This window comes from Apteryx mantelli, chromosome Z, assembly GCF_036417845.1.
Source record: "Apteryx mantelli isolate bAptMan1 chromosome Z, bAptMan1.hap1, whole genome shotgun sequence".
In the NCBI taxonomy this organism is placed as follows: Eukaryota; Metazoa; Chordata; class Aves; order Apterygiformes; family Apterygidae; genus Apteryx; species Apteryx mantelli.
This window is the reverse complement of record NC_090020.1, coordinates 12,494,739-12,520,586: the sequence shown is the minus strand read 5'-3', so window position 1 is coordinate 12,520,586 and position 25,848 is coordinate 12,494,739. Positions and strand designations below refer to the sequence as shown.

General features: G+C 46.1%; 1 protein-coding gene across 1 annotated transcript; it reads left to right on the top strand.

Moving 5' to 3' along the window:
* The first annotated feature begins 341 nt into the window (after positions 1–341).
* LPL (lipoprotein lipase) lies at positions 342–18,334 on the top strand. Its single transcript, XM_067315444.1, has 10 exons — positions 342–629; positions 7,695–7,858; positions 7,995–8,174; positions 8,873–8,984; positions 10,743–10,976; positions 11,273–11,515; positions 12,667–12,787; positions 13,639–13,821; positions 15,021–15,125; positions 16,129–18,334. Exons 1-10 carry the CDS (start codon positions 551–553, stop codon positions 16,172–16,174), a joined length of 1,467 nt encoding a protein of 488 aa, XP_067171545.1. The 5' UTR covers positions 342–550; the 3' UTR covers positions 16,175–18,334.
* Positions 18,335–25,848: the final 7,514 nt, after the last annotated feature.

Sequence of the window (25,848 nt, the reverse complement as noted above, 5' to 3'; positions counted from 1 at the left end):
GCAGAAACTCTGCAAAACTCCTGGGACACCACACCAAAAAAAAAAAAAAAAAAAAACACCCTCAAAAGTGCGTGGTGGAGAAAACACGCTGTGCTGGACATTGCCGGGCTGGACCGTGATGTGCTCAGCTGGACCGTGCCGTGCCGGTGCTGCCCCGGGCCGGGGGGGCCGGCGGGGGCGGCGGGGCCCCGCGGGGGCGGCTCGGGCCCCCCCCACGCCCCGGGCAGCCCCGGCCCCGCCCCGCCCCGCGGCGGCGCGGCCAATGAGTGCGGGCCTCATTTGCATATTTGCATATCGGCGGGGACATAAGTGCCCGGGCGGGGAGCCGCGGTGGCAGAGGGGGAGCCCGCCTGCCGTCGCCGGGGCGCTCCGGGGTGGCCGCTGGCTTTTCCTTCAGCGAGCTTAGTTTGTTTCCCCCCCTTCTTCCCCTTTTTTTGCTTTGCAGCTCTTTTAAAACTTTTTATTTAATTATTTATTTTATTATTTTTTCCCTGCACACCGAAACTTTTCCGGCCCGCCAGGCGCGAGGAGAGCGAGCCGCGGAGGCGACATGGGGCGGGCGGCGCTGCTGGCGGCCCTCTGCCTCTGCCTGCGCTGGGTGCCCGCGCCGTGCGCCGCCCCGGCCGACGGTGAGTGAGGCCCCGGCGGGGCGGCTGCAGGGGCAAGTGCCGCCGTCGCCGCGGTGGGGAAGTGTGGGGGGGACTGTGTGTGTGGGGGGGTGTTTCCAGCTCGGGGGGGTCCTGGGGGGCTGCGTGCCCCCGGGTGCTTTGCACGGCGGGGGGTGAAGCGCGGTGCGGGGCTCCCGCATCCCCCGGGGGGGGGGCCGCTGGCTCTGTCCCCGGCGGCGAGGTGGCTCCTGAGAGTCCCTTGCTGGAGGCGAGGTGGCCCCGTGGCGGTGGGGCCGGCGCCCTCGGCCGTGCGTGGGAGCCCCGCGCCCCGTGGGAGCCCCGCGCCCCGTGGGAACCCCGCGCCCCGGCTTCCCACCGTCCTGGGTGCCCGGGAGCTGCGGGGTGGGAAATCGGCGCCTGTCCAGGGCACGGCTGGGTTTCGTCAGGGCCATGATAGCACCTTCAGGTTGTAGTTAATGCCTTTAATGTAACGGAATCTATTAGGGGAAAAAAGCTAACAGAGGGGTATTCCCTAACAGTGTCTACATACTTTACTACATATACGTACATTGCGATGCTCGTACTGTTTTACCTCTATGCGTGTGTAGGCACCACCCCGGGATATACAACTTAGAGCATCTACACATAGTGACTAGTAGATGCTTACTAATGCTCTCTTGGTTAATCTGCAAGGTGTTTGCAGATTTATCAAGCAAAGAGGCTGGTTGTAATAGTCCACTACTCCTTAAATTTATGATAGCAGGGCCCTGTCAAGGTCTCGCTTTCTTAGACGTTGTGTGTGAGAGATTAGTGTATCTTTAAAAGTCCACACTGTGAGAAGAAAATGTGGATGTATCTGTTACAGCCACAAAGTGAAACTAACATGGAAAATAGAGACTGCTGAGTTTTTATGTTTTTTCTTTCTTTTTTTTTTTTTACTGTGGATGCCTCTGTTATTTCCTTTCTGTATAAAGACACTGGAGGGAAGTACTCAGAAGTAAGAGCATGGGGTGCTAGGGCTCAGCCAAAGGAATGTATTCTCATATTAAATTCTATCTTGTGCCATCAGAGGCAATCAAAAGTGATTTTCAAAGTGTCTCATAAAGTGAGATAACTCTTTCTTTCTGAGCAAGCTTTCATCCCTCTAGGAACTGCTTTGCTGTAGAGACTTTCTAATGAATGTATTAGTTCTCCATAGAAATAGGTTATATGAGAACAGGTTGTGTGACCATCCTAAAACTATCTAAGCCTTGACTCTCATACTATTTCTTGCTCACCATAGTAAAAAGATGTTTTGAAACCATGGAAAATACATGATCCAACCCTGCAGGAATCCAGAGTCTTTAATAAACAACATTAAAAAAATCTTCTAGGTGAAGATAACATTGGTGTTCCAGGAAAAGATAACATTTCTGGGAATGCATGCTGTTCTCTATTTTTACCAGTGTAAATCCAGAGTCAGGGGTTACACCAGATTTACACTGTTGCATGATGTGCGCTGCCAGCTTGTGCTATGGCTGTTTGGGACAGACCAACCAGAGCAGCTGTGGCACGGTCTTTCCAGCAGCAACGCACTTCTGAGGCGGAGCAGAGGTGAGGCATTCAGGGTGTCAAAAGTGTGCTGGAGAGCTGCATCGGGATAAGCGTTAAGAAATTCCAGCAAGCTTTCTTATTAGGTACAAGAAACTTCTTAGGTACCTGCATGGAGTGGCTTTCTCATGCCTCATTTGGTCCTTAGCACTGTGAAGTTGACACTGATTGTGTTTTGTTGTCTTAGGCTAATTCCAGATTCCCCAGAGGGTCTGATGGATGGCTAGAGATCTGCTATTAGGTTGGTTGAGTTACAAGCCTCCCAGCTGCAGCTGAGTAAGCATCCGCTGGACAGGGAGCGCCTCGGCCGTGGGGCCGGCACCCACGCGCGCAGCGCGAGAGCGGGGCTTCGCCTCCTTCCGCCAGCTGCAGGGCTCGAGCAGGCAGGTCTCCGCTCGGCGTCCAGGCTTCGGCTCCATCGCTTTTCGGAGACGTTGGTCTTTCCACCGACTCTGCCTGGGAAGCGTGGGAGAACTTGGGCTCGGGGTTCTACTGTTAAGGAAGACATAAATAAAGTGAAAGTCAAATTTCTTTCACAGCAAAGTTAAACAATAACCTGACTTATGGGATAGGTCTTATGGGGTTGCAACACAGTAGTCTGGTTTCAGTTTATAGTATAGATCAAATTAAGCGATAACACTTTCCATGATATAGTCCCTTTATTACAGCTGTCCATGAGTTTGCCTGAGAAGCCATGCAGGAATTCAGTACGACTGATGCATTACCATAGCACTGGTTATCAGCTGGAGGACAAGCTGTTTCAGTTAACTCCACCTGGTTCTGTAAATGTTTGATTTTTATGTGCAGATGTGTGCCTCTGTGCCTCTGTGTGTGTGGACTTCAGTTTACATGGGCAAGCAGTCTAATTTCTAATGTTTGTTGCACCTAGCTAATAGTATTTTCATGTCTGTGTAAATAATGCGAGGAAATTGTTGTTTGTCAAAGCTTCCCTGTTTAATCCACAGGTTAATCAGGTGCACTGATTCTGGCAACAGCGTTATTATGATTTTTGGCTGCCTGTGTCTGAGGCTGGCAGTTTAATTTTTGCTTAATATTCCAGATGTTGTTATTCCTCAGAATTCAAGTTCTCCACCCAGCTGACTAGTGAGAAAGTTTCCTCCATCAAAATCAACTGCAAGGTTGCCTTAGGCTTCCCATGAAGGAAATTCGAGGCTGAATTCTCTTCTTGGTTAGTGCATAAACTTGCATTTACACTGTGTCAGAATGCTTAAAGTCAGTGGGATTCTTTCAAAATTGGTAGGAGTCTCTGATTTAATGGAATTTCACAAACTGCAGGTCCAAAGCAGAGTGTATTTGGTTAAAATAGGAAAATGGGAAAATTCAACTACTGAATATGTGTAAGTATTTTATTAGCACTCCCTTCAAAGTTTCAAGAGTTTGCAGTATACCTGGAATTACAGGACAGCTTTTTTAGAAGATTAAAGTTGAATATGTAAGCGGAGGTTTAAGAAAAGCATCACAAAGTTTGCAGAGTGTGATAAAATGACAGAATTTGGCAACAGGGCCTGTAGGCTGTCAGAAAAGCCAACTCCAATCTGAAATTGGTGGCTTACTTCTTAATTCTGCTACTTTTTCCAATTCCCTAGATAGTTGGGTATCCCTTTATAGGCCACCTTGTCAGCCCTAAACACATAGCAGTGGCCAGAAAACTTTATTTTATAACAGGGGCTGTATTTGCAACTGTGTGCCTGGAAGTTTTTGCAACACAGAGCACATGCCTTAATACCTCTGCTGCGCTAAGCTCTGGAAAGTGTGATTTTTAGCAAAAGCACAGATTTGTTTTGTCTACGCATTTAAACCTCCAGATCTGTTTCTCTTCAAGGTCTTGTTTAGAAATAGAGTTGCATTCTTTTTGCTAAAACTACTTCAGCATTTCAATATAGGTGCGCATAATTTTCTTTATACCTGATTTCTATCCATCTACATTATGTCAAGCCTAAAGCAAATTCTGCTAAGTTAGTATCCACCATTCAGAAACGTGCTGAAGACTCTCTGTCTGTGGGTTTGCACTGGTTTAACTAATGTGCATTAAAAAACATCTTTAGTTAACCAGAGGTGAGCGCATGCATAGACAGTCTCTGCATTTCTTTGGCCTTGTGTAAGACAGTAGGAATGAAACCCGCTGCCATAATGTTTGACTGGAAAGTTAGAGCATGATTCAAGGAGACTTCTCATTTTAAATCTATGAGGAAAAGGTTTGTGACAAAAGTCTATGCATGACCCAGTCTGGGTGTCAGTTATTTTTTTTAATGAGACCAAGACCTTGCTTATAAGGTACAAACGTGGAACTGGCAAATGCTAGCCTTCTGAAGTGATATGCTGCTGCAGTTTTAAAGCATGGTATATGTAGATATCAGTGTGTATGTGTGGTGAGTGCATATACACTGTTACTTCTGCATGGTATATCTAAAGTTAAATCTGCAAATGGTAGGAGACTATGTGGTATTGCATGCAGCACATCCTAGTTTTACAATGTGCGGTACAGACGAATTATCTTGTGCTGTGACCCAGCCAAAATTTGCAAAGCTAAATACAGGAAATTTTTGAGGACAGCCTCTTAATTAACACATCGTTAAGAGGTAGTGTTAGTAACCCACCCCAGTGCACTTATGCTTCAGTCATTTGGAGGGTATCTTGCTGCTGGGAATTTGAGCATGGGTGGCCATCAGATGCTACGACACTTTTTTGCGAGCATAAAAGATGCTAATCATAATTTCTTCTGACTTTCTAATTCCTCCTACAGCATAGCCAAATGAGCAGGTGGCCTTCTGCCATTTCCCTGACTTAGGGGCTGTTGCTTTGCAGCTGCTGCTTTGACAGAGGTGCCTGCATTTCAGTGCTGGCTGAATCGCTCTTATGCCCTAAATCCCACCCAAAGCTTTTATGAGGCATAAGCATATTAATATTTGTGAAGCACTTCGCACCTCTCCAGGGAAGATGCCATTACACTTCAGACTCTCTTCATTAGTGACATACAATTGAAAGTGCAAATTGGGGGAAATATGCTTGTGACAAACCTAAGAGAGACAGTCTGAGCTACTTGCACATTATAGCATGTACTTGTGATTAAAAACATGCAATGAGACATATCAATTTAATTTAGATTTTGGGTGATTATCAAATAGGTTTACTGATGTTAATGATTCCTAAATATGAAAGGAAGTAGTATAACTAGTGAGCAGGTGGACTATTCTTGTTTGCCTTCCTGTGTGGGACAGAAATATACACAACTGAAAGTCCTTGTACTGTACACTTTACAGTTGAAAGCTGTACTTGGTATTTTTAAGGTTTTACAATTCACTGAGTGAATACTGAGTGAAAGTTAAATAGTTGATATCTAACCCACAACTAATCAGCCTGTGGGTCTTACCTTTTTCTGGCTGAAAAAGAAAAAGTGTAATTCTAAAGACTTGTTTTCAGAAAGGGGTTTTGCCCTCTTTGGTGAGGAAGTGAAGTTTTGAACATGAAAAATACAAAAAAGGGGCAACTTCTTTTGTGAAAGACCTAGGACTAGGTTCAGTTGCAGGGCAAGCAAATTTGGCTAGTATAGCGGATTTGTGTGTTTTCAGTAGGTAAAGTGTTATTTTCACCTTCTGCTGGTTTGGAGGGGGGAAAAAAAAACCAACAACAATTCTTTTGGTGATGTTGTAAATGGCATCTGCTCCTGGGGGAGAGGAGGCAGGGAGGGGGCCCACCGTGTCGTTATCCTGCATTAGCCGTCCACCCTGGTGCAGTCGAGGTCCAGCCCGGTGCCGAGCGCCACCTCCGCTCGGCGAGCAGTTCGCGTGGTGCCAGTGCCCAGGCTTCGCTTTCGGCAGGTGGGGAGTCCCCATGGGCTCGGGCAGCCTTAAGCGGCGGGTGTCAGCCCAGTGCTCTCCCTCCAGGGTCTGCGCACAAGCGCTTGCAGCCTGCGTGCCCAGCGTTAGACCCTCTAATGCTGAGATCCTAAATAAAAATGCACAGCTTGTGTTTTGTTTTTTATTTCTCCTTTCCATGGAAAGGCGGGGAAGAGCCTCGGGCAGCTTCTGCCATGAGCTGAAGGCCGCAGGAATCGGTGTTTTCTCGCGTGTAGCTTGCCTGAGCCCAGAAGACGAAGTTTTAGGAAACAATGAATAATTCACTGCAGAAGTAGCCCCCGAATGATGCAGCACAAATTTACAGAGAAATACAGATATACCAGGTGTCACGAAAAGCCTCTCCTGCAATGGGAGAGAAGGGGAGCAGAGATGCTTTGCGTGTCCCGCAGGAGGACCTCACCTTGTACCTTTGCATTGCCTGCGGTGGCTCCGAGCCATTCGTTAATGTGTCCTTCGGAGCTTGTGAAACCTCGGAGGGTAGGACGCCAGGAAATGACACTGACACCGAGCAGGGCAGAGCTGGCCTCGGTTCAGCCGCCCTTGGAAAACAGGCCATCAGTATTTGCTAAGTGGAAGTTGCCAAAGTAGGGCCTGGTTTCAGAGAGGCATTGGAGTGTGTGCTTAAGTCCGTGATTAATTACAGGGTCTGCTGAAGAGAGGTGCTTAGGTGTTGAATCAGACCTAAAAAGAGGAGGCATTTAAGTTTCCTTCCAGACAAAGGGGTCAGCAAGCAGAAAATCTAAAAGTCACTCTTCTGCCTTGTCAGGAACAAAAAGAGCAATTTATATTTTGAATCTGAAAACCAGAGGGAGTGCTCTGAGAAAGAAATGATCCTTTCAGGCACGGCCCGTCACATGCTGTGTTACTACCAGCATATAATCTTCCCCCCTCCGGATTCAAAATGTCTTCAGGGAAGGGAAGATTCTTCTTAAAACCTGATTATCAGATGATCTGGAATAATACTGCCTTCAAAATACAGACTTCTGCTTTGCTAGCTCAGTTAAGTTCCCTTAAAGTGTTTTTAATGCTCTCACCTGCTGTTTTCCTCTTGTTGGTGCGAAGTCAACACCGGTGTTTTGTAAGACAGTGGTGGTTTTACAGCTGTTACCCCTGATGGACTGCAACTACTGGGTGCTAAAAAGAGCCTTGTTAAAGAGTGATTAGTGATGAAGTGATGCAGAAAATGTGCCGCCAAGATACATGATAGTGTGGTAGGAACTTGTTGCTTCCCCACATGTACTATGACGCTCTTGTACAGTTTTCTCCACCACTGTGGTAATTCACAGGTTTCCTGTTAATAATACAGGGGAGAAAATACTGACTCCTGAAATGAAGTTGTGCATATCTGACAGCTGGCCAGACTCTCCCTGTTTGAGCAGGGTTAGGACCTTCAGGTGGGAACAGTTTTCATCCCGTTTTCCCTTTTACATAGCCACTGTGGTGCAAAAGGAGCACCGAGGTAAATGAAAACCGAGTGCCCATTTCTTTTGTTTTTTTGATCTCTCTCCAACATCATGCCTGTGACTGTCTTTCGCTTACTGTTAGCCTTCCTACAGCAGAACTGTTTGCCTTGATACTTCTAAAATACCACTCTGTTTCCTATGGTCTTGCACTGCAGAAGCTGAGAAGAATTTTGAGGGAATCGAGAGCAAATTTTCCCTACGGACAGCTGCTGAGCCCGACGAGGATCTCTGCTACCTGGTTCCTGGGCAGGTGGAGACCCTGGCACACTGCAACTTCAACCACACCAGTAAAACCTTCGTAGTGATCCATGGATGGACGGTAAGAGGAAGGGGAGGAATCTCCCTTCTGGAAGTTATGTTTGACCACACTCCTGATGGACAGTGTTAGATATCTCAGCGGAAGTGCCTGTTTGCCACCAATAATATCTCTTTTTTTTTTTTTTCTTTAAAACCAGGTGACAGGGATGTATGAAAGTTGGGTCCCAAAGCTGGTGGATGCTTTGTACAAGAGGGAACCTGACTCAAATGTCATTGTGGTTGACTGGCTCAGTCGGGCTCAGCAGCACTACCCCGTGTCTGCTGCCTACACTAAGCTGGTGGGAAAGGATGTCGCTATGTTTATTGACTGGATGGAGGTAAGATGTGCAGTCATGTGTGCTGCACATTGTATATAAAGTCCTAGGAGTCAAAGCAGCAACGATGCAGCTATGTTAATAGTCTCCCATAGGATAGATGGGGCTGAGCTGTCACAGACAGTGCTTTGCTGGACTGATAAAATCCTGGGTTTACTTCTGTGGCTATCTCTGCACAAGGGGGCCTTTTATATTACAGTCCGGAGATTTTCACTTTGTGGTCCATGGAGCCCTCTGGGTCCGCAGACTGTTTCCAAAGGCTCTGTGAGAGGTAGCTATGAAAGACATGTTCCTATAGATTATACAGCAACCAGCATATGGGAAGACAGTCTGCCCTGCCTTTGAGAAATATTTAGGGGATCCAGAAATTGGTGTGTGTCAGCGGAAGGCTAAAAAGCTTTGGTACAATACATTACTACTTCTATATTGGTTAAAAAAGAAAATATTCATGGAGATGTGTCCTGTGTTCTGTCCCTAGTTCTGCATTCATTTCTGCTTAGATTTTTGTCTTAAGCTAGTTAACTCAAATTAGCTAAAACAGAATGAAGTGATGTTAATTGTATTTAGTGTTTTTTTTCTCTATTATTGCATATGATTCAAAGGGAAATTCCAGTTTTTCAGATAACATTCCTCTCCCAACCCCATGTCTTCTGATGTTGTCAGATTTGACTTCAAACTTTAAGCAAAACTTTCTCCTCCAGGAGGAAATCAAGTACCCTCTCAACAACGTCCATTTGCTGGGGTACAGTCTGGGTGCTCATGCTGCTGGGATTGCTGGGAGTCTGACCAAGAAGAAGGTCAACAGAATTACTGGTAAGAAAGCCCAAGGTTGTGGAGAGTGGAGGGACCTGTCTCTTCCTTCCAGAAGCTGAAATATCACTTTCCCTTGGGAGATCACCAGAATAATTGTTGCTTGCTCGCAGTACTCAGGCTATGTGTTCATTCTTCCTTGAATTGGTGGGGCTGATATTGTTTATACAGGAAAAGCTTGAGAGCAGAGCAACAAAGGTGGTGGGTGAGAAATCTCAATCTGCTTGTGCACAAGAAATGAGTGAGTAGTCAGGGATTCATTGGCCTTGAAGAGAGACCAGCTGGGGGATGTGACAGAAGCTGGCCAAATCCATGGCTTGGAGAACATTGCTGTCTCTTGCAGCACAAGAACTTCAGCTAGCTCTTAAGCCAGAAGCCATCTCTTGATGCTGGTGGGGGTTGGCCCAAGCAAACAGGAGACTGTCCCCCTACAGTGGATGTAGTATCTGCAGAGCTCATGGCCAATGGATGCTGTGGGTGCAAGAAGTTTATACCAGCTCAAGGGGAGACTGGACCAAATAATCAGAAGAAGGTTACTAAATGAATAAATCATAACAGACTCAAGCAATCTAGGCTGAAATAATGCTGGGAGAACATTAGGAAGGGATGGGAAGCATACATGTGCTTGCCCTATATCTGTGCATGCTTACGGAGGCAGAGTACGGTGCTGGATGTGGTGGTGTGCTAGACGAACTGCGGCCGAGCTGTGTGCGAGGTGGCTCACGCCACACTGCAAACTGGTGTGAATGCATGCATGCTACTGCGCTAGTCTGGAAGCAGCAGTGGTGCAGGAGCTGGTGCCCCGGCTCTTGGGTTGCCCTTGCCCTGGGGCAGCAACACCTAGCAGGGCAGCGTAAGACTGGCTGCAAGTGTCTCCTTTTGATCTGTTGCCATCTGAGAGCTGGAGCTCCAAATCGCTCAAATACCAGCAGTGCTCTGTTTTACCCCTCGATGCCCAGGATGGGCATCTCCCTGGGGAGGCAGCGCAGCCCTTGGGCATGGGGATGGGTCCCTAAAGTCCTCTCGGCAGAGGTCAGGGTGGGCGCAGGGGTGGACAGGCGTGCCGGGGTGGGCTTGCCTGGGCGCTGGTCCCTGGTGGAGCGCTGCAGTGAGGAGATGCCCCATGGGGACAGCTCTGCATGCAGCTGTGCCCCAAGTGCATTGTTCTGACGTGAGAGATTGTGCAGTAACAGAAGCTGCTCGTGCCTGTTTTATGAATGGAAGTTCTTATTTCCTGGCAGAATAGCTGTGAATGTTTTTGATGCTACAGTGTTGCTGCAAGTTGGAAGTGTACCACAATATTCCCCCCTCCTTAGGTGTGCAGACGGTGAAACTCTCATTTATGTTCCCCACTTATCCCCCTGGCAGGGAGCTAGCAGCAAGACATTTTCCACACTTCAAACACTTCAAATAGAACATTTTAACTTCCTCTGTCTCTTGACAAGAGAGGAAAACACTGAGGAAAATATTTATTAGCTAGTTTCTTCCATCCACTGTAAACACTACAGCTATGGAGAAGTTATCTGTGCTCTTTTACATATGTTTACATACACCTTTTTATTTCCTTTTTCTAGAAAAGGTGACAACATTTCAAGTTAGGCTGTTTGATCTTCCTGCATGCATGAATGTTACTCAAATGATCCCGCTGTAGTGGCACCGTCAAAAAAAGCTCCAGCCCAATCTGAGCTTGGTGTTTGCTACCACTGGCAGTGTTTTGGCAGGCTGTCATCTTGGTCCTTTTCTTGTGGTTTCCTCCTAAAGGGCTGGATCCTGCTGGTCCCACCTTTGAGTATGCTGATGCCCCCACCCGCCTCTCCCCGGACGATGCGGACTTTGTGGATGTCCTACACACCTACACTCGGGGCTCTCCGGATCGCAGCATCGGGATCCAGAAGCCGGTCGGACACGTTGACATTTATCCTAACGGTGGAGGTTTCCAGCCAGGTTGCAACTTAGGAGAGGCTCTCCGTCTGATTGCGGAAAAAGGCTTTGCCGGTAAGACTACTCTATAGCAAGCAGTGTAACATCTAAAGGGAGATCTTCAGTAGCATGTCAGCTTTCTACAAGCAGAGATCCTTTGAGAGGCACAAGAATTTGTTCTTCTTCTAGGTCCTTTTAAAAATCTTCATATAAAGCCCAGCTTTGGATTAGAGGTTTTTGCCCGTTGATGGCATTGCTGACAGTTTTACATCTTTACTTTTTTATATATACATATCTATATGCACACAAACATATATAATATTTTATTCATATTTTATGTATATATAAAAAAATATTTTCTTTCTTTGAAGATGTGGATCAGCTGGTGAAATGCTCTCATGAACGATCCATTCACCTGTTCATTGACTCCCTCCTCTACGAAGAAAAGCCGAGCATGGCCTACCGCTGCACCACAAAGGAGGCCTTTGAGAAGGGCCTCTGCCTGAGCTGCCGGAAGAACCGTTGCAACAATTTGGGTTATAAGGTCAATAGAGTGAGAACGAAGAGAAACAGCAAAATGTACTTGAAGACTCGTGCGCAGATGCCCTATAAAGGTAGGTCCTGCCTCCTTACTGGTGAGCAAGAGTGGTAGTTTTGCTCAGCTCTGGGTAGGAGCAGGTGCGTGCCTCACATGATAATATTTCTTCTTCGGTGCCTGGAGTGAGCAGGGGTCCAGCTCGCCTGCATTTTGCTATAAAGGGCAGCTAAAGTGCAGCATTTGAAGAGCAGTGTTACTTTATTTGTAGTGTGGAATTTCTTGTGTAGAAGATGAAAAGGGAAATGTTTTCTAACAAACTTCAAAGTGACAAAATCAGAAGATGATTTACTGTGCAGCTGGGACGATGGCTCCGCTTGGAACAATTGAGTCTTCTGAATTTTTTCCAGTACTTTTTTATTCCAAATGAGTTTTTCCTGCTGCTGGGAAAATAATCAGTGAAGCTCAGCCAGATGAGTAACTTAAAGATGTGCAGCCATCAGGCTTATGCCCTTCATACTGCATGTGGCTAGAGGAGCATCATACCTTACATTAAAATCTCATATCACTTCTTGATTTCCACTGCCACAGTGGTAGGTCTGAGAAGGACAGTGCCAAAACTGGAAGTCTTCCAGCTGGGGAAATAACTGCTAAGTTGGATTTTTTTTTAATTTTTTTTTTCCCCTCTCGCCTGTAGCTTTGACTGTGCCACATGGCTTTGTTGCATGCACTATGAGCAGAGAGGAACAGTGTGGTGGACCAGTAATTAGAGGGAAAATTCTTGCAGAGTTGGAAGAGATGGAAGAATAGTGTTTGGTTGGCATTTGGCACTTAATCTGCAGTGTCATGAGGTTGAATTTACTTCACCAAGCTCCTGTATGAGGAGAAGGGCACAGTTCATTTGATTCAAGCCAAAGAGTGCAAGTCGTACACATTTATAACAGGTTTGAAGGCCATACTGCAGACCCCATGATTGCTGAGTTGCCCCTCAACTAAATATTGAGTTTGATTGCAAAGGTTTTTAACTGTGATGCCTTTGCATCCTAAACTTTACGTCCTCAGAAAAATACTTCCCTGAATACCCACAAGCCTCCTCAGTTTAGTGATCCTGGCATATTCCAGACAAGGATTTGCACAGGATTTTTTTTTTAAGTGTTTGGTCATCAGTAGTATCTCTTCGAAGCCCTAGTTTTTTTCATAATAGCCTTTTCTTTTATGTTCTTCTTCCAGTCTTTCATTACCAGGTCAAGATCCATTTCTTTGGGAAGACTAATACGACCAAGACAAACCAGCCTTTCCAGATCTCTTTGTATGGCACTCTAGATGAGAGTGAGAACATTGCTTTCACCCTGTAAGTAGCAACAGAAAACACTGCAATACAACCAGTTCCCCTGTGTTTTGCTACCTCACTGCTGTGTCTAGCCCAAATCTGTTAAAGCCCCAGTTGCAAAGTTTGTCTTTCTAGCTCTGTCTGTGGAAATCTGTCCTTACAGGTTCCCAGGGTCCGATCTTGTCACTGATCAATGTCATTGTCATTTTTTTCCCTTTCTAAGCTGTTGTGTCATGCTCCGGCTCTGCTAAAGCAACTTAAAATCAGAACGTGACCGGGAATTAGTTGTCAAATGAGTTTGAAGGCCTTGGCGCAGAAGCTGAACAAAGAGATGGCACTTGCTTTTACAGCTCTGCAAATAAGGCAGAGTCTGTGCTTACATGTCCCCTAGCACGTGGGCTGGGCTGGCAGGGCACGGGGTTGAAAGGCACCAAAATCCATTTCCCGCTCCAAGGAGACAGACTCTTTACCTAAATTGTTCCTGGATGGTGTTTGTGTAACAGCCTCCAGAGAGCCACCGGCAATGGAGATGTCACCCCTTGCCTGGCAGTCTGTCCCGGGGTTTTACTGTCCTTGCTGCCAAAAGGCTTTTCCTGGTGTCTAACCAACGTCCTCCCTACAAAACCTTCATATTTTTTCTTGCTCTGTTGACCAGAAATACAGAGAAGAGTTTGCTTCCTTCCTCTTTGAAGTACATAAAGTCCTGTTTTTCAAAAACTTTCCCTTCATTTCCTTTAGTTTTCTCTTTACATAACCCCCATCCCACCAATCTTTCCGTAGCTCACTTTTAAGACTACTGATTAGTCTTTTTGGCTCTTACAGTCTTTGCAGTAGTTCCCACTTCTTTTTGTTTCTTTTTTTTTTCCTCACAGGCCTGAAGTTTCCTCAAACAAGACATTCTCCTTCCTGATTTACACAGAAGTGGATATTGGTGACCTGCTTATGCTAAAGCTGCAGTGGGATAAAGACACTTTCTTCAGCTGGTCTGACTGGTGGACTCCTTTTACATTTAACATCCAGAGAGTCAGAGTAAAGTCAGGAGAAACTCAGAAAAAGTAACTCTTTTTCATTGTCATAAAGTATATTAATTTTAATTGTGTTTTTTTCCTGACAAGGTGGGAAAAAACATGGAAAGCAATTACAAATGGGTGCAGCACTGAAGTCAGGGCTTCAGTGGCACCAAACCCATATTTACTTCAACCGGGTTTACAGTTGCTTTGTTCCCCTGGGATCTGCAGTCTGTAATTTTACTCCTACAGGATTCATTTGCATCCCACTGTCTCATGTGTTTCAGGTTAGTTATAATACACAGGAGAGGACCTCTGCAAACAAATTTTTGATTGTATTTGCAGTTGCTCTCTCCTTTATCTTGTTGGACATTTGTACAAGTTTTATTGCAGAGAACATGCTTAGGAGACTTTTAAGAAACCTTTCCAATACTGTATTTGCACAGGAAATGATTGCTTCATTAACTTGGAATTCCTTGGAGCTGGGAATCCCAGAATAGGCAGTGGAAACAGAAACACATGACTCTTTTGAAGGCATATAAGACACTGCCAATATATGAGTACTGAAGCAGTACTCAAAGTTCAAACGTGACTGTTTTTCCCCTGAATCCTTTGAAACATGCAAATTCATTAGGCATGAAAACTCTTGGCAGAAGAGAGGTCCAGAAAAGAGAATATTCACGTTCTATGTACAGTATTGTGGTTAATGTTCCTTCTTTGAATAAACAAGGCAGCTGCTTCATCAGAAAAAAACAGTTATCAGAGTGAACAAATATAGGGGTGGGGGAAGTACTGATAAGTATAAAAGCAGCCGCTGAGGTTTGCTGGAACTGGCAGCCTACTTTATGTGCAAACATTCAAGGGAGCAAGGCTGTCTTCCAAGATCATTCACCTGAAGCAAAAGTCACACGAGGGCTGATGTAAACAGAGATCCAAGAGACTTTGTGACAGAGGCTGCGTTCCCTCAGCCACTGGGAGGTTTGATGCAAAGCACCAAAGTTATGCCTGCAATTTTAGGTCTATGCTAATGCATTTACCAGTTTTTCTGGTACGGTGATTCTTCCCTCACAAGATCCATGCTTTCTGCTTTTTAAGTAAAGTAATTTTCTCCCAGTGATTTGGCACTTAAGGTAGTAGTGCCTCACATGACAAAAGCATAAAGGCTTCCTCCAAGCATCAGTTCTTTTCCTGTAGTTAAAAAGACATGTCCGGCTCAGTCGCGTCATTGTTCGGTGTTTACTCCACAGGGTGGTGTTCTGCTCCCGAGACGGCATCTCGCGCCTCAGTAAAGGAGAAGAAGCAGCAATATTTGTGAAATGCATGGAGCAGCCGGTCAACCGGAAAAGAGGAGGGTATGCATAAGCAGTATTGTTTTAGGCTTGTGGGAAACTGAATGGTGGAAGGAATCTTTGGGGAATTTCATTAAAACCTCCCAATATTGGTTGACTTATATGCTAGTCTGCTAAAGACTTGGAGCGTCACAACTTGGACTAACCTGAGGTTTGCTTTTGGCAGCTTGAAAACCCTGAATTTGGTTCTCTCCTTGTGGGGTTGTTTGCACCTCTGCAAAGCAAATACACATCACTGCCTCTCATGTTCACACAGGGGCCAAGCATAAACGATCGTTTTAGAGGGTTTACAAATAAGGCACTCCTAACTCGGCCTCTGTCTAAAGATGCCCTACATTTGCCCCTAATTCAAGGACATCCAAACATCGATGCTGAGTCAGTCCAGAGCCCTTTTCCCCACTGGCTGGCAGCAGATTTGGAGGGTAGTGCAGAAGCCGAATAGGCAAACACAGGTATTCTCCCCAGTATCCTGTGTTTGCTGCTGGCAAGCTCCAGGTGAGAGGCTTCCTGAGATTTGCATCTCAGATTTGCATCAGAGATTGCGTCTTTGTGTTTAATAGCTGTTGATGGGTTTTTCTTATTTGTTTTATTTATTTATTTTTTTTTGACACAGAGTAAAATTTCAAAAATGGACCAGCTTTGTTTGGAGTTTATCCACTAACGTTTGAGCTGCAGAAGTAGTTATATTTATTTTAGTGCAGTTGCTAGGGGTGAAAGGTCTTGTGGGGACACTTACAAACCGAAATCTAGTGTTGCATAAAAAGGCGTGTGTGCTGACCTTCACTCCAGGGCAATGACCTGGTGAGTCCTTGAGACCTCTCTGTGTGTGTACAGTATACTTGTAAAATCAAGCCCAAGTTAAATCAAGCAGCAGCCACTGAAACTCCAAGCACTTAATTTATTTTCCTGTATTTTTGAACTTTAAATCTCAAAAATAAGACCAAAAGGAACAAGTATCTCTTCTTCACCTTACCTGTTCTTTTTTTTTTTTTTTTTTCCCCTGCAGTGCCAAGAAAGCCTCTAAAGAAAATTCTGCTCATGAATCTGCTTAGAAGTGACAAGAATGGAGATTTTTTTTTCCGCACTGGGCAGGAGGAGACTCCATTCATCCCCCTGAACTGGGTGTTCAGAACCAAATATATAGAAGTATTTATCTGCTGCTGGCTTTTTTGCCTGCTATTCCTTAGCTATTCTAGGAGACTTCTTGTAAGGAAGTCTCAGCACACAGAAAATTGTTACTAACCATAAAGATGCATTATCCAAATAGTTAAAAACAAAAAGAAACTGCCAAAACAGCTCGCCAAAAGCTTGAGTACTGGGCAGGAATAAGTAATTTTGCTTAATTATAGTGCCTCGTGACAAGGTTTCTTGGTATCAGATCCTCTATAGCAATTTTCTGGTATTTATTGAAAAGAAACAAAGCCTTGTACCTGACTTTTCTTTCTAACTGATACAGTATTTCAGGAGTCTTCTGACACTGAACAGATTTGAGTGTTTGTTTGTTTGTTTTGTTTGTTTGTTGTTTTTTTTTTCTGGCTTGGCTAACTGAATTTTCTGACAGTTCAATGGCCAGATCTCATTGTCTTCAAATGTGTTTAGCAAATGAGTAGATTTCTTATGTGAGAAAACACTTTTCCTGTCTGTAAAGCTATTACTCAAAGGTGTCAGGGACTGAATATGGGGATAAATTTCTTAGTTTGTGGTTATGAATGTGTTATATTGGGGATAGATGACAGTGCTGCTTAGCAATAGATATGATCTGTAAAACTATGTGTTACTATGCAGCTTATCCTGCAATAAATATCCAGTTGTAGGACAAGACAGCATACCAGTGTCCTATGCAAATATTGTACTTTTCATCCATGCTTTCATCTCTTAAAAAATGAAACCATCGAACCTTCAACACTGTGCTGAGTTAGGAAGTGCAAAGGAATCAAGCTACCAGAAACTGCAGAAAATGGACTTTTCACTTTGCTTGCATCCCTGATGCTAAAACCGTGACAGTTACTCTGCTCTTTGACACTGAACGTCAGTCATGTAGCTGAGCGGCAGCTGTATCAGGTCTGGACCTGAGTCAGCCTGACAGCTGTGATGCTCCCCTATACTGGAAATCTGATTTCCAGTGACCAACCTCTGTTTGTGGCTGGGCTGTGTGCAATGCTAGTGCTAGATGCTTGTAGGTGCTTGGTTTCCTAAGAGGTGGGATTCAGCAAGGAGCAGGGTCTGGGACAGTCAGAAGGAGCCTGGCTGTGCAATACAAAAAAAAAATGCTCTGAGAAACACTTGAATCAGACATGCTGTGAGTAGCCAAAAATAGGTGAATTGAAGGCTTTCTGCTTTTTTTAAAAAAATGTAATTTTTCTAGTGCTCTGAAAGGTTCATAGCCTTCATTTAGCTTACAGAGGATAAACAAACTACTGGGGAGGCGGGAAGGCTGGAAGGTAGATGTTTGGAGAAGTGGTAATGTGAGCTATTGATGCTGGTTTTCATAACCTTTTCCCACATGTGCAAGATGGTGCAAAGGTGGTGATTCTCCAACATCGTTCCAACTTTAAAACAATGCTGACACATGTATGCATACACTTTTTTTTTCTAGCTATGACCATTGTTACATGTAGGGACAAAAGTTCTAAACAGTGCAATAGCTTGGAATATTAACAACTCCAAAATTGCTCACATTTGATTTCCTAACCCAACAACTACAGCAGAGATAGGATGAGTCACTGAGGGAGGGGTTGAGTACTGAGCCACTGCATTTGAGACTTCTAAAAATAAATACAGTGATTTGTTCCGTACAGACTTAATGTTTTGTTGCAATTTTCTCCTAAGATTTAAGATTCTTTGGAAACAAAACTTGTATAAACAGGTCTGCTTTTAATACAGGATCTAATACAAACACATACAGTACTTGGTCACCAAATAGTGAAGGTTCTTGTACGTGAGGACACATGATTCAGCTTTGAATGTTATTTATTAGCTGTAAATACCATATTTATGTGTGTAAAGGTAGTTTGTATATATTGCTAAAGTTACTGAGAGTCTCTGCACTTATACAGTTGTGTGGTATTAATCCTGTATATAGCTTTCAGAAAGATTTTTATCAGTGAACCACTTAACCAAATCGGAAATAATGCAGTGTAATGCATTTTTTTAAAAGAAAGCTCCTCAGTTTTGTACGGAATGGAAACCTATGGTTTTAATAAAGTTTTCAAACTGATGCCAAGTCACTAGTTTCCTTTTGATGAAATAATCTTAGAGGTATCTATCTTGTTTTGTGTGAAAGCCACAGCCTATTAACTTGATTCTGGAATGAGTAGACAGAGTATGATTTTTTTTTTTTTTTTTTTTTTTTTGGTGATACCTTTCAGGAAATGCAAAAAATCACAAATCAAGGCAGCAAAGAATCATCATGTGCCAACAAGCATCCCCGTCACGCGTTAAGCAGCCAGTCAGCTGCACTTTGGGGTTGCCAAGCTCCCTGCCCTTTTAGGGACAACCCTTACTTTGAAAGGCGTTTCCTCTTTTTTTGAGAAATGGTAGAACTACACTTCCCTTTTCTTTATACCAAAAATGTCCTCTACAAATTACCCTTCTGACCCCTTGGTTACAGAAGGCAAGCACTTATCCTTTAGCCACAAGTAGTGGTTACGGAAGTAACAGTGAAAAGTCTCTTTGACCCACATCCCGTTTGCATTGCTGAGCTTCGGAGTGGTTGTTGTCAGATAGTCTCTGCCCTGTGCTAGCTCCAGCAGCCTGAAGGCTGCTCTGCTGCACAGCAGGTGCCAGGGCTATTGGAAGGGGATCACCAGATTAAGGGGAGACATAGGTACATCCGTGTGCTATGGGAGACAGCATAAAAAGTAGTCAGAGCAGCTCTGACTTGGTTTGAGGTGACACTTGGGCAGGAGCAGAACTGCAGACTAGTTGATGTTGGAAGGGACTTAAGATCATCTGGTCTAACTCCCCTGCTCAAGCAGAGTCACCTAGAGCAGGTTGCCCACGGTGGTGTCCACTTGGGGATTTGAATATCTCCAAGGATGGAGGCTCCACAACCTTTCTGGGCAACCTGTTCCAGTGCTCCGTCAGCCTCACAGTGAGAAAGTGTTTTCTTCTGTTCAAATGGACCTTCCCGTGTTTCCATTTGTGCCCATTGCCTCTTCTCCTGTCACTAGGCACCACTGAGAAGAGTTTGGCTTCATCTTCTTTGCACCCTCCCATCAGATATTTATACACATTATTAAGATCCCCCTGCGTTTTTTCTTCCCCAGGCTGAACAGTCCCAGCTTTCTCAGCCTCTTCTCATATGACAAATGCTCCAGTCCCTTCATGGTCTTGGTGGCCCTTCGCTGCACTTGCTCCAGGATGTCCATGTCTTTCTTGTCCTGCCAAGCGCAGGACTGGACCCAGCACTCCAGACATGGCTGAGTAGAAGGGAAGATCACCTCCCTCCACCTAGGAGCCCAGGAGACTGTTTGCTGCCTTTGCCATGAGGGCACATTGCTGGCTCATGGTCAACTTTGTGTCCACCAGCACCCCCAGGTCCTCCTTGACAAAGCTGCTCTCCAGCAGGTTGGTTCCCAGCCTGTACTGGTTCATGGGGTTATTTCTCCCCAGGTGCAGGACTCTGCAGCTCCTGCTGTTGAACTTCATGAGGCCTTCTCTGCCCATCTCTCCAGCCTGTCAAGGTCCCTGTGAATGGCAGCACAGCCCTCTGGTGTATCAGCCACTCCCCTCAGTTTTGTACCACCAGCAAACTTGCTGAGGGTGCCCTCTGTCCCATTGTCCATGCTATTAATGAATAGGTTAAACAGTATTGGATTCAGTATTGACCCCTGGGCTACCCCACTAGTGACTGGCCTCCAGCTGGACTTTGTGCCGCTGATCACAATCCTCTGAACTTGGCCATTCAGCCAGTTTTCAGTCCCCCTCACTATGCACTTATCTAGCTTGTATTTCATCAGCTTGTCTATGGGGATGTCATGGTAGACAGTGTCAAAAGCCTCACTAAAGTCAAAGTAAACAGCAGCATCCACTGCTTCTCTTTCATTTGCCAAGTCTCATCATAGAAGGTTATTAGGTGGATTATACATGATTTCTCTTTCTTAAATCCATGCTGACTATGCCAGATCACCTTCCTGTCCTTCATGTGTCTGGAAAGAGTATCTAGTATCCAGGATTAGTTGCTCCATCTCCTTCCCAGGGATCGAGGTGAGACCGACCAGCCTGCAATTCCCCAGATCCTGCTTCTTGCCCTTCTTGAAAACAGGGGTGACATTTGTGCTCTTCCAGGCCTCAGGAATCTTTCCTGATTACCATGATCTGATCCAGAGTGGCTTCATAATGACATCAGCCCATTCCCTCAGCACTCGTGCGTGCATCCTGTCACGGTCCATGGACTTGTGCCTGTCCAGGTTGTTTTTGTTCTCTAACCTGATCCTCCACCAGGCTAAGGCTTCATTGCTCTGTAGGACTTGGGATTCCTTTACACCAGCAAAGACTGAGGCAATAAGACATTCAGGACCTCTGCCTTTGGTGTCCTTTGTCACCAGGGGCCTTGCCCCATTTAGCAGCAGGCCCACATTTTCCCTAGCCTTCCTCTTGCTGCTAATGTACATGTAGAAGGCTTTCTTGTTGCCATTAATGTCCCTTGCCCGTTTCAACTGTAGGCAGGCTTTAGCTCTCCTAACCCCAACCCTGCATGCTCAGACAGTGTCTCTATAGTCTTCCTGCGTCACAGAATCACAGAATCACAGAATCGCTGAGGTTGGAAGGGACCTCTGGAGATCATCTAGTCCAACCCCCCTGCTCAAGCAGGTTCACCTAGAGCACATTGCACAGGATTGCATCCAGGCGGGTTTTGAATACCTCCAGAGAAGGAGACTCCACAACCTCTCTGGGCAACCTCTTCCAGTGCTCTGTCACCCTCACAGTGAAGAAGTTTTTCCTCATGTTCAGATGGAAGCGTCTGTGTTTCAGTTTGTGCCCGTTGCCTCGCGTCCTGTCGCTGGGCACCACTGAAAAGAGTCTGGTCCCATCCTCTCGACACCCTCCCTTCAGATACTGGTACACGTTGATAAGATCTCCTCTCAGCCTTCTCTTCTCCAGGCTGAACAGGCCAAGCTCTCTCAGCCTTTCCTCATAAGAAAGATGCTCCAGTCCCCTAATCATCTTTGTGGCCCTTCGCTGGACTTGCTCCAGTAGTGCCACATCCCTCTTGTACTGGGGAGCCCAGAACTGCATGCAGTACTCCAGATGTGGCCTCACCAGGGCTGAGCAGAGGGGGAGAATCACCTCCCTCGACCTGCTGGCAACACTCTTCCTGATGCAGCCCAGGATACCATTGGCCTTCTTGGCCACAAGGGCACGTTGCTGCCTCATGCTTAACTTGGTGTCCACCAGCACTCCCAGGTCCTTCTCCACAGAGCTGCTTTCCAGCAGGTCAGCCCCCAACCTGTACTGGTGCCTGGGGTTATTCCTCCCCAGGTGCAGGACCCTGCACTTCCCTTTCCTGAACTCCATGAGGTTCCTCTCCGCCCACCTCTCCAGCCTGTCCAGGTCTCTCTGAATGGCAGCACAGCCCTCTGGGGTATCCGCCACTCCTTCCAGTTTTGTATCGTCAGCAAACTTGCTGAGGGTGCACTCTGACCCTTCCTCCAGGTCATTGATGAAGAAGTTGAACAAGACTGGACCCAGTACTGACCCCTGGGGGACACCGCTAGCTACAGGCCTCCAGCCAGACTTTGCACCACTGATCACGTCTCCCTGCTTCCAACTCTTGTACACTTCCTTTTTATATTTTAGTCAGAAGCTCCTTGTTCATCCATGTAGGCCTCCTTCTGCCTTTGGTTGATTTCCAGTTTGTTGGGATGTACTGTTCCTGAGCTCGGAGGAGGTGATCCTTGAAAATCACCCAGATCTCCTGGACCCCTCTTCTCTTCAGGGTTGTATCCCATGGAATTCTTCTGAACAGGTTTCTGAGGAGGCCAAAGCCTGCTTTCCTGTAGTACAGGATTGTGATCCTGCTTTTGGCACTCTTCTTGTGGGATCCTGAACTCTACTGTCTTGTGGTTGCTGTCACCAAGACTGCCACCAGCTTTCACATCTCCAAGCCATTCTTCCTTGTTTGTAAGTATGAGGTTCAGCAGAGTGCCTCAACCCATCAGTTCCTTGATCACCTGCATTAGGAAGTTGCTACCAATGCAGTCTTGAAGCCTCCTGGATTGCTTGTGCCCTGCTGTGTTGTCCCTCCAGCAGATATCAGGGTGGTTAAAGTTCCCCATGAGATCCAAGGCTTGGGAATGTGAGACTTCTTCCAGCTGTCTGAATAAGGCCTCATCTATTTCTTTTTCCAGATCAGGCAGTCTACAGTGTACACCCACCACAATGTCACCCATTTTGCTCTGCCTGCTAATCTTGATGCACAAGCTCTCAGAGGTCCCCTGACAGCCATCTCCAGGCAGAGCTCCATGCATTCCTGCTGCTCTTTCACATAAAGGGCAACTCCCCCTCTGCGCTGTCCCAGCCTGCCCTTCCTGCAGAGCCTGTATCCATCCATTGTAGCACTCCAGCTGCGCGAGCTATCCCACCACGTCTCCCTGATCCCAATGAGTTCACAGCCCTGTAACTGTACAGACCTCTCTTTCCTCCTGTCTGCTCTCTATGCTGCATACATTAGTGCTCAGGCACTTCAGAGAGGAACCTTGGCATGCTGAATTCCTAGAAGGGGCAGGAGAGCTTTTCGCACAATGTGGTTCCATCTGCACGTCCTTATTTACATGCATATGCTTGAGGTGATTCCACTTCAGCCCTGTTTTGTTGATTAAGAGGTCCCTTTCGTTTATATCTTCCCAGACCCTTTGGTTGCCAACCCTGTCCACCACTTCCTTACTTGATCATTAGTCATTCTCTCTCTCTCTCACACCATTTCTAATTTAAAGCACTCCTTGCCAGGCTGGTCAGCACATTGACAAAGACGCTTTCCATTTTTCCCCCTCTTTTTCATGTTTATTCCATCTCTTCTAAGACCCCCTTGAAGAGGGTTCCATGGTCATAGAAACCAAAACTTTATTGTCAGCACCAGCTGTACAACCATTTGTTGACCCACAGTCCTCCTTGCCATCAGGATTAAGGAGACACCACCTGGGCCACCATGCCCCTGATCATTGTTCCCAGAGCCATGTAGTCACAGTTGGTAGTATGCAGGTCTTCCCTGGCAGTATCACTGGTGCCCACATGGAAGCACAGCATGGGTAGTAGTGTGAGGCCTGGACAAGCCTCAGCAGTCCCTCCACAACATCCTGAATGTGAGTCCCCAGCAAGCAGCAAGCTTTCCTAGATGGCAGGTCAGAGGGGCTCTGACACACCAAGGAGTCTTCCCCTGCTGCTACTCACTGCTTGCTCCAGGTGCTCCTGTGTGGCTGTGGCTCAGCACGCACCCATGCTCCATCAGACAGTACTCCCAGCTCTGCAAGGACTACAAGGGCCATGAACCTATCCCGAAGTTGGAAATCTTTGGGTGGAGCAGGAGTCTTCCTCCTGGGACCAGAAAGCACCAGCATCTCTCCACCATGGGAGCTTCCACCTTCTGGCCTGATAGACACAGATTCTGCCTGCCCCTCTGCTACAATTTGAGGTTTGGGCTCCTGAAGCTGCAGAGTCTCAGGGAAGATCCAGTCAATCTCTTTCCTATCCTGTGTGATGCTGGGTACTCTGCTGACTCTTCCATAGCTCCACGACTTGGCAACTCAGCTCTTCCACAATGGCATACCTCCTTCAGGCAGGGAGACCATCAGCCCCAGTCCCAGCAAGAGACCACAGGGGCTTCCTGCAGCCCAAGATGTTCAGGGCTTCATCCTCCTCCTGCAGCTCCATCTGGACTGAAGACCCCTGGGTTGCAGGGACAGCTGCTCAAATGGCTGTTGAGGACTGTGCCCTGTGACCTGTCACCACCACAGCAGAGTATGTGCATGCTGGTCTGAGCAGTGATACCAGGCCCTCCTTTGCATCCAGCTGTGCAAACTGCTGTGCAAACTGCTGCATCTGTTGACTGCCTCCGGCAGCTTTGGTCCGGGCTAAAGCAGGGCCTGTAGTGTGCAATAGAGAAGGGATGGGCAATGGGTGGGAAAAAAGGCAGCGGATGAGTGGAGGAAGGACAATGAAAGAGAAAAGGGGAGAACCTGGAAGGGGTGAAAACAGTGAGCATCCTGAAGGAATGAACAGGAGAAGAAGGACACACCCTCCTAAAGGAATGAATAGGAGAAGAAGGACACACCGGTGAGGAAGGCAAACTACAAAGAGGGAATGAGTGAAAATGCTGCAGCAGGTGTTTTGAGGAAGCTCTCTGCTGCTTTCCATGTATCAAAGTTTGGGGCGGTGGGACTTGATGGGCATTTAGAGTTTTGCAAGGCAAAGCATGTGACTGTGCCTAATAAAAGGATCAGCTTTGAAGTAATAATATTATGATATTATTTTTTAAAGCCACAGGTATCTCACCACACTAAACCATTATTAGGTAAAGCAGAGAGAGAGAGTTTTAGGCACACAGACAAGAACCCAGGGGTCCACTGGGAGCCTGAAAAGCTCTCCCTGGCCCCATGAGTCTCATATCCTGTCCTGCAATGCTCAATTGCGTCAGGAAAGGTGCTAGGGCAACCACAACAGCTAGTACAATCTCCAGAGAGAGCTATGGGGGGATAGGCAGTGTCCCATAGCTAACCAACCTCTCACCAGCTAATGCTTTCAACAGAAAAAGCTATTCTTGGTCGGAAAGAAAGGGTGTAGAGGAGGATTTTTGCCAATGCTCTGCAAGGCAAGGAAGTCCTGGCTCCAGTACCTATTGCTCAGATTTTACTCCTAGGTATTTCATTGTGAGAAGTTTTTGGAACCCAGCAATGAACATGCTGTTTGGAGGTGTCTTCATACTCAATTAGTAGTTTGATAGTTAACTGGTTTGGCTCCCATGCTGAGGCATTGTACTCTTCATAGCTGTCTGAAACTGGGCACCTGGTTTCACATCAGGGGTCACATGCCTTAAACATCAGATACTGCAGGAGGCAAGATTTCCTGAAGTCCAAGATTAGTTCCTCTAAGCTCATGACAAACAAATAAACTGGATTATTAAACCATTCTTTAAAAGGCTGAGAGAGCACTCAGCAATTCAGTGATTAAAAAATTGTTCCTCCTTGCAGATCTATAAAGTGGGCAGTTGATTCAGAATTTTAATGAGACATGAAACCATGAGAACCTGTAGATGCCTCACTTCTTTACAGACCAGCACGTTTTTTCCTTCCATCAAGACTGTGATGTGTGGTCATGGAAAATGCTTCTCTCCCTTCAGAATGCTGTGTGTCTGCTTATTTCTGTGTGATATGGACTAAATGTTAAAAGCTTGCTGCCTTGGATGAGCAAGGCATCACTGCACATATATTGTTTCTAGAGTTGGTCAGAAACAGATGCGGAAAGCAAATTTTTGGTAAAAGGGAAGAATTAAAGAAGCTGTGGTATTTTCCTTTTTGTTTACAGTAAGGCAGCTGGCTATGCAGGGCTTTCCATATTATGACTGTCACTCCAAACATAGTAATATCAAAATCCTCAGGTCCAAGGAGACCAAGCCAATTGCCACCAACTCTTCCATCATTCAGGAAACAAATTCCCAGCTCCTCTTTCTGTCTCCAAAAAGGCCTTCCAGCCTGATGTCTTTTGTAGCAGGTCTGGAAAGTCACCAGTT

Coding starts and splice junctions, on each gene's coding strand:
- LPL (XM_067315444.1), top strand. CDS start 551: ATGGGGCGGGCGGCGCTGCTGGCGGCCCTCTGCCTCTGCCTGCGCTGG. Junction 8,985..10,742: donor GAAGGTCAACAGAATTACTG/GTAAGAAAGCCC, acceptor TTCCTCCTAAAG/GGCTGGATCCTGCTGGTCCC. Junction 10,977..11,272: donor TGCGGAAAAAGGCTTTGCCG/GTAAGACTACTC, acceptor CTTTCTTTGAAG/ATGTGGATCAGCTGGTGAAA.